The sequence below is a fragment of the Vipera berus genome (genome assembly GCF_964194415.1).
Source record: "Vipera berus genome assembly, chromosome: 4".
Lineage (NCBI taxonomy): Eukaryota > Metazoa > Chordata > Lepidosauria > Squamata > Viperidae > Vipera > Vipera berus.
Window position 1 is genome coordinate 59,714,121 of NC_138206.1, and position 9,403 is coordinate 59,723,523.

General features: G+C 37.4%; 1 protein-coding gene across 5 annotated transcripts in view; it reads right to left on the minus strand.

The window, feature by feature from the left end:
* Positions 1-9,013, minus strand: part of KDM6A (lysine demethylase 6A) — a 180,673-nt gene extending 171,660 nt beyond the window's left edge. For all 5 annotated transcript variants that reach the window (XM_081327938.1, XM_081327939.1, XM_081327936.1 and 2 more), the window contains exons 1-2: positions 8,754-9,013; positions 8,388-8,451 (exon numbers count right to left, since the gene is read on the minus strand). In XM_081327938.1, the coding sequence (XP_081184064.1) occupies positions 8,388-8,451; positions 8,754-8,926 (237 nt within the window). In that variant the 5' untranslated portion in view covers positions 8,927-9,013. The remainder of the gene's footprint in view (positions 1-8,387; positions 8,452-8,753) is intronic.
* Between the last annotated feature and the right edge of the window lie 390 nt (positions 9,014-9,403).

Below are 9,403 nucleotides of genomic sequence, written 5' to 3' on the forward strand. Positions count from 1 at the left end.
GTTGCAATTGTTTTTTCTGCAGTCTTAACTACATATAATGGGGTGACTGTCAAAGTCACTGTCCTGTACAAATTCCAGAGCATCCAGGAGAACATCAGAAAGATAGCGCTCATAGATGAGCTTCTGAGAGAATGCCTGAGATGATAGCACAAACATGGGCAGAAGATCAAACAGAGGAAGTGCTATGACGAGACAAGACCTTGCATGGAATGTACTTTCAAGATAGCTAAGGTGGCCAACACTGGGAAATCTTACCAGTGACCGAAAGGGATGGGCTAAAAGGCAGCACTCAGGAACTGATCAGAGCAACACAAGAACAGGCACTAAGCACCAAATCCACACAAGAAGTAAACCACACTAGATAGGACCCAAGATACAGAGAGACCTCAGAGACAATTTAACAGTGTATAGGCTAGACCAGACACGTCAAACTCGTGACGTCGCGCAATGTATCAGGACAGTTTTGTCATTGCCGGCAATGGGGTGGGTGGGCTCAGCTTCTGGATGATGCGTCCGGCCCGCAGGGTGGCAGTTTGACACCCCTGGGCTAGACCTTCCACAGAAAGTCATGAAGAATAAGATCCCATGGGACTTATGTATCCAAATTCACATTGGCAGGCATTAGCCAATCAACCAGAGACTGTAGTAATAAGACAAGAACCAGAAGACAATGATATGGTGGAGCCAAGTGATAGAGATATCAGGAAAAAGGAATACGTAAACCAGGAGAAGTACTAGATTTTGAAGGAGGAACTAGAGAAGATATGCAAAGTAAAGGTTAAAGTGATCCCACTGGTGGCAAGATTGAGGAAAACACAAACCATCTAGAAGGGTGAAATATGAATTTATATTTATACACAACCACACACACACACACATATACAATATACTCACACCCAGCTTTTTCATTTTTTTCTTACCCTTCTTCTAAAAAAGGATGGTATATATCCTGTTAATTAACCAAAAATGACAACTATGCAAAACGGTACCTAATGATCTCTCTCGAATGAAGGCAAATATACGTGTCCCAGGATGATGTTGCTGGATCCAACCTGGGTTGGTCACCAGGACCAGAGGTTTTGTCTTCTGAAATTTTGGACTTGTGCTGGAGCCCCCATCCTCGGGGAACTTCTCTCTAGCGAAGAGAGATGTTCACTGAGGATGGGGGCTCCAGCATGAGTCTAAAGGCTCAGAAGACAAAACCTCTGGTCCCGGTCACTGACCCAGATGGGTCCTGCAATGATCTCTCTAAGTGGAGCTGAGACTACACTTCTATTTTTTATTACCATTCAGCACTCTACAAAAAGTCTTCAACTTACAACCGCAATTGAGCCCAAAGTTCTGTTTGCTAAGTGAGACAGTTAAGTGAATTTTGCCCCATTTTATAACCTTGCTTGCCATAGTTGTTAAGTGAATCACTGTGATTATTAAGTTAGTAATATGATAGTAACATAACTTTCTGATAAGCACTGACTTTGCTGATCAGAAAGTTGAAAAAAAATTATTGCATGACTCTGGGACCCTGCAACCATAAATATGAGTCAATTGCCAAACTTCTGAAATTTGATCCCATGATTATGGGGTTGCTGCAACAGTCATAGGTGTGAAAAACTGTCATAAATCAGTGCCGTTTTTGAGTGCCATTGTAATTTTGGTTACTAAATGAACTGTTGTAAGTATAGGACTACTTGTACTGACCAGAGCCAGAAAGAAAAGCAGGTTATTGAGGAGTTTGAAGATTATGTAGTCAGCAGATTACCAGCATATTTATTAGATTATACTAGGATTACTATCAATCAATACATGTTCTTTTAACTATCTTGGTTGGGGAAGAATTATTATTTTTTTATGCCTCAACTCTTGCAGGCCTACATATGCATAAATTAGCCACCTTGGAAAATGAAACCCACACAGTTCATGAAAATATATTCTTATCCACAATGAATGGATAAACAAGAAAAAAAGGGTTCAAGATTCCCTTCATTTTTAATTTTTAAAGAGATCCATGAACAATCCTGTATCATTACGATTATGCAACTTTTTGATCCATCAAGATTCAGTATCTCACTTAACATCTGGTAAAAAATGTGCCTCGTGATATTAAGATATTAAATGCTTTGTAATTCCACTTTCATTTTTTTAATACTGTAGAATTGTCAATCAGAATTTTGCTAAACTGTTAGTAAGCAGGTAATATAAACAATTATCTATGATTGCATGCACATACACACTAAGAAACTTGATTCTTTATATTTTCTAGGCCATAAGAACACTATGTTTTAACATTTAACTAGATAGACTACATATTAAATATACTGTATATTCAAACTGTCTACAAAAAAGGCAATTTCAAGTTGCTAACTACATTATCATCATTGGTCCATATACCAGATAATGTCACTACAGTATTAATATCTTCCAAAGCTATGCTTTAGTGTATATGCATTTGATCTGAAGCAATTTATGAATAGCTCAAGAAGCAGACAATTTCACGTTAAAACTTCACAACATTTTCTTGTATAGTCCAAATATATGAACCTATGCAATACACCTCTAACGAAACTTAGTAAACATCTATCCATAGTGTATTGCATGTTCCCCAACCTTCACAACTCCAGATATGTGGATTTCTATCCCCAGCATTTTTCTATTGGCTAAGGAAATCTGGATAGTTGAAATCTATACAATAAATCCAAATTAAGATATAATGATATAAAGTTCAATTTATTTCACTCAATTATAGTTGTGATAAAAACGGGAGGGGGAACACTACATACACTGCTTTGAGCTGCTCAATAAAAGTCAGTAAATAAAGCTACCAAATAAATATAGCAGGACACATGTAAAATCATCAAAAATATCAGAGATGGCTTCTGTGTTACCGGGGGGGGGGGGAATCAAAGTATATAAATTTTTTTATATATTTGTATGGCTGGAATTTAGTATAGTTAGAGATTAGAATAAATTAAAAAAATATTCTGAATCACTATATAAAATCTCAACTCATCATACCACCAATATAGTAATAAAATGTATTCATAAATTAGTAAAGCATATTTTGAACATATTACTGCTTTATCATTATATCATAAAATTTAAATACAGATGTTACTTTCACCTAAAATTTACTATTCTATACAAGTCTGATGAATTAGTAGATTGCATATCAAAAGTGGTAAGATTTTAATATTAAAGAACAAGGCAAATGATTACTTAAATAAATTAAAATTGATGTAGCATCCTCTTCCAAAATGTCTATGCAGTATATCCAATATGTAACTGTAACAGAATACTTTCTTACCTTAGCTATTTCTGTAATAATGTATTGTAAAAAACAGTGTAATATTTATAAACACTCACTAACTCTATTTAATTCTTTCAGGAATTACTATATTATTTAAAATTGTAATATTCATTCATTCCAAACAAGTTATTCCATTTGGGAAATAATCCTTGTATTATTCATTGGGAAACTTCAAAATGATCTTGATAAGGTGCATTAATCCAATTTTGGTTCAACTGCTCAAAACTTTCCCTAGAGTCAATTTGATATTTCAACATAAAAGTGGTTATACTAGAACACAAGGTGCACATCCTCTAAAATCCAAATGGTATGTATGTTTTCAAGATTACAGAACATGTTGAAGCAGTAGAAAAATAAACCAATAAACACAACTTAGTATGCCATTACATAAGCTACAATATTTTAAAAATAAAATAAAATTTTCTAGACGCCTATTAGCTGTGAGTTTATCATGCAAATGAACTTTTATCAACTTTGTATTAAATTCAGTCGATACCATATCTGCTATGTAAATGTATTAACATGGAGTTATACAGGAATGAGAAAATGAAGATGTCAGTTATAAAGAATCTTTCACAGTTACTTTCTTTGAAAACAAAATGCTCCAATATTAAATAAGACATCTCTTTTAAGCAGACCGTAATATACCATAACAATGACGCAGAGAATGGGTAATAATGATTGAGGGTGAATTTAAAGTGTTACTTAAAATGTCTATTGATGGTAGTTTCTATGCATGCAGGTATTCATTTAACTGCAGGGCAATAAAACTTCATTAAATGCTACTTTATTGATACAGCATTACTAACATGTGTAACTCTACGTAAAACACTGGATGTTATTGAGGAAGAAGTTGTCAACTGGAAGTTTTGATTATAACTGTCCAATTCAATTTTAATATTAACTGATAATTTAATATTAACCATATTTTTAAACAATTGTTACTATTTCTGTCATAGCTTTTTGACATATTACTTATCAGCATACTAATAAGCAGAGTAAATGATTTTATATTAGACGTTCCTATACTGTATTGAGCTATTTATGAGGCATGTTTGCTTTATAATATCCATATCACTCTCCTGGTTAACAAATATACTTTTTAGGCTGATATTTTTCTAATTAGGAAATGAGATGCCAGAAAAACATGGGGAAAGGGATGGGAAGGAGGTTTCTGTGCAAGGTTTTCATTTTCTTAAGCCTTCACATACAAAGTCCTAATATAATGCAGTTTTCAGAAACAGGTATATAGCCGGTATATAGATCATTGGCTGAGAATACTGTACACTCCAAGCTGTTCTACCATTTACCTACTTGTAATCAATTATTAATTAATAACTGCTAATTGCTGTTTACTGGACTTATTCAAGAATCATTAAGTCACTTTACTATCATATTTGTTTTAATCACCAAAAAATGCTTTAAACTGGTTATCAGGAAACCGCCACCATTTCAATTTTCTTTTCAGTTCCATGCTTCAGATGTTTATGTAAATTTTAGAGCAGATTGAACAGGAACATTCACACTAGCATTTTACTTGATAAAATTATAGAAATCATTAGCAAGTTCTATGTCTTTTTACTTTGTCAGAGCCTAAATGCAGCATATATGAGAAAACAGAGTAACTGACATCATAAATTGAGTATCAATCTCTACTCATCAAAATAAACACATATTATTTCCAATTTCAATGAAAACAGCAGTACTTATGCCAAAAATTTAAAAGACAGATGAGGTTATCATATCTATAACAGTACAATACTGCGAACCTAAGCTATGTATCTCCTAAAATACATCTAAAAGCAACATTGTACAATAATTTAAAATAATAATGTAAATTGACAGCAGAAAAACTGGGTTTAACTTCTCTAAAGTGATAACTATGTTACTACTTATGGGAGCTGATTCATAACATGGCTATCACTTTGGAGAATATTTAACTCAATTTTTCTTATAAAACAATTGAAACAATCAAAAGGAACAGAAATAACAAGCTTGAGAGAGAGGTTTCATGGCGATCATGGATTTAATCACTATTCAAGAGGAAAATACTTGACATTTCCACGCTCTTACACAGGTGTCTCATTTATCATCCATATCTGTACAAATAGCAGTATCTCTGGATTCAAAACCCTGACTCTGCAAATAAGCAAGTTTCTTCAACTTTTCCTACAATTTGAAAGCTCTATTTTAAACAGCAAGACCACACAATCTTTATTATAACTATTAATGAACAATACTAGACTCAGGCTGAAACCCACAGATTTTGAAATACTTAACTTGCAGCTTTAATTTTGCCTTTAAAAAGGTAAAATAGTTTGGAGAATTATTAGATTGGTTTCTCTTGCTGATTGTAAGCATCAATATTAACATTTAAGAATGAAGAATTCCTCACTCCAATTTTCTACTGTTCTCATTATTTCTTAAAGCAAACTTTCCAAAACTTGTACCTAAAGATGAATTAATGTCTTACACCATACATCTTAGAATATGAACTGAATTGTAGACTAAAACTCCTAGAGCATAACAGAGCAAGATGGCCTAAACTGAGTGCTCTCTTGTAGAACTATCCATAGTCTGACTTTATTATCATCAACTATTAGGTAATTATGACCATCATAGTTTCTTTGATTTGGGCTACCTTACCCAAAATGCTTACAAACTGGACTCTCACATATACACATCTGTCTACAACAAATCTATAATTTACCTCCTACGTAATTCAACTATAGTCGTACCCTGGTATTCAACTACTTTGAAACTCATCAAATTTGGTACTCAACGCATTTTGACACAAAAATTTGTGCAGGTACTCGTTGTTTGTTTGGTAATGCACAAGCTAGAACTGATTGGTGTCAGCTGTCTTATGACTCACTACATTATTCTTTACGGGAAAAATCTGTTTTATACTCATCATTTTTGGTACTCATCGCCTCCCAGAACCAATTAATGATGAATACCAAGGTACCACTCTATTTTCTTTGCCTGATGTAAACTTATTCTAGAAAATAAACTTTAATATTCTTCAATCTCAAATTCGATGGAAACAAAACATTTTGGAAATGATAGCTGGGAATTCTGAAAGTTACTGTCATAATACTTTCAAAGGCACCAATATGAGAATAGTTTGACTGTGTTCTTTCTGCAAAACTAAAAGCTATTTAAAATGTTTTCTTCTGATGTGCAATTTCTGATACCATTTATGCTATATCCACTTACCTATCAAATTTAATAAGATATATTTCAGAGTAGAAATATATGTAAAGAAGGAGCTGAAGTACTGTAGAAAGCAAATAATTTAATCCCCATTTAATTTCTATACAAAAGTGGGGGGAAAATATGGCCGAAACCCTGCTATTCAGTTTTATGAACTCTGTGAGGTTAGGACCAATAATTTGACTTCTGATATTCCTACAATTAAAATTTTAATACAGATTTAATATACAACCTATTTTAAAATATTGAATAGAAAATCACAACATATTTTAGTACATACTAACCATTAAATTTACATCAATGAAACAAAAGAAAATCAGCCCATGATTTTCCTATAATTATACCCAGTAAATACATAACCTAAGTTACAGAGAAATTAATAGCATATTACTCCTTAGAACCCTTTCTTTAAAATCACGTCAAACATTAATACTGTAGTCCAACATTTAAAACATAAACACTCTTTCAGTGTACTGAATGATTGCACTTTGTGCCAGAAAATGAAATATTTTAAGATTTCAAATTCAGATAGCTCCCATCATAAATATCTGACATATGTAAATATCTAAAAATGTTTCGACATTTTTAAAGATTGTCTTTTTAAAAACAATGTCACTAGAAACAAGAACTTCATTCCATCAAAAAATTCCCCAAATCATTTATCTTTATGCTAAGTTACTTGGTTATAAAAGAAGAAATGCAGAAAAGCTGATATTATACCCACAGTAGATCAATAAATTGAATGAACATTCTTAAAAAAAGGAAATCATTTTACACTTAAAACTAAAGCTGTGAGATATTAGCATTGGAAAAAAATCTCAAGTAATGCAATATAAACCATTTCTTGTTTTCTAATAAGATTTGTCCTATAAATTAATTTGTATCAAAATCTATGTAATTTAGGTAGATATGCTACAGGTTAATAAGATTTACCAACAGCTCTGCTTTTACTAAATTCAAGTAGGATAACTCTTTTGACACATCAGCCTATGCAGCTCCTAAAAAGTCAAACATTTCACACATATTTGCATATACATTCTGAGTATTTATTTCTGTTTACCTCCTCCCACCAAGTTCTTTTCTCCTCCCTGTCCGGCCATCTTGGGCCAAGAGGAGAAGCCATTACTTAACTAAATGACAGGACCAAGAACTTTTTTTTTTACTGAAAGAAGATACCTCTTTAGTCAGTTGTACAAAAACAGCCGCAACCTACAACCCGTTCTCTATAAACGTCCTACGAAGTGAAAAGCTTAAGAAAAACCAAATCGTTCAATGAAGATGCACGTTGCAAGGAAGATGGATACAGCACGAGTAAACAAATCAGTTTGCGACAGACTCCTGAGAGTGACACACCACGGAAGAGGCGCCACGTTTCTTCAATACCCTTCTTCCTATTTATATCAATTCATTTTCAGCGATTCAATTCGGTCCAGGTTTTTTTTTCCCCTTCAGCAATTAAAAAACAAAACAAAACCCGAGAAGCGGTCCTTAATTAAATATCGCCCGATCTTCTCATTACTCAAGATAGATTGCTCCTAAATGGGAGAGAATCGGGCCGGCACCTTCTACCCTACTTTTTGGATAAAACCCTGAAAGTGGGCAACGGGAGCTTTCTATTCCAGCGGGCCGGAGAAGGGAAGAGCCGAGCGGTTCTCTCCCGAGAGCCAAGCGAGCGAGGGGGAGTCAGCGCGATGCCGAGCCTCACGGTCGCGAGGTGACGGTTTAATTCCGCAGCTCTCCAGCACACTCACACAGGCTCCTACACAAGTGTGCACACACACACACGCATACACACACACACACACACACAAACCCGGGAGGGTGGCTCCCTGGTCGGTTGCCTCCTCCCCCACCCCAGTCCCCTTACCTTTAACAGCAAGGCCTTCGTTCTGGCGCCATCTTCATGAAGCCTTAAAAATCCGAAGAGTCGGCTGCACAAGGGGGAATCAAGCGACAGAGAGAGATTGAGCAAAACAGACACGTTCGCGGAGTCCCCCAGCCCACCCCGCCCCAAACAGATCGCTCCGTGCGCTCCCTCGCACTCGCTGGCAGGGGCAGAGCCCTCGCTCCGGCCCAAGAGCACCGCCACACTCACACTCGCTTTTTCTCCCTCTCACGCGCACATACACACACACACACACACGCTCGCTCGCTCGCTCGCTCGTACACCTCGGGCGGGCGGGCAAGAGAGATCACCGGACGAGCCGGGACACGGAGGCTGCCGTCTGAGTACCTGTCGAGGCCAGAGAGGACTTCTCTTTCCTCCGCTGTCAGGCTGGCGAAGTCCTCCTCGCTCTGGCCGCTCGCTTTCCCCGCCGCCATTTTCTTTTCCTCATCACCGAAAGCAGTAGAGGCAGCGGCGGCGGCGGCGGCAGCGGCGGCGAGCGACACTCCACACGATTTCATGGAAACGCAACGTAATTAACTCACGATCGCAAGCCCCCCTCCCCGCGCGCCCCAACACCCCCCCCCAGTGCCGGGCGGGGCGGGGTGCCCGACACACACGCACCACCACAACTTTTATTACAACAACAACAGCCGGCAGGGAGGGGGAGGGAGAGAAAGGCGGGGGGAAGCCCCGCTGATCGGAGGAGGAGGGAGCAGGAAGGGAGCCCCAGCGCTGAAGACCGGGGGGGGGGAGTGGGAGGAGAAGGAGGAGGAGGCTGCGGCTGCTGCTGCTGGCGGTGACGGAGCAGTGTTTACATCGCTGCTTAGCCGCCAGCCCCAGCGACGAAAAGTGAGTGGAGGTCGAGGTGACAGGGACCCGCGCCCGCCCGCGAGGGGTGTATTTGTTGCCTGTACAAACTTCCCCAGCAGCTGAACAAAGTTGTTGTAATTGTGTCACACAGCGAACCCCACGCCGCCACCGTGACCCCCCCTCCC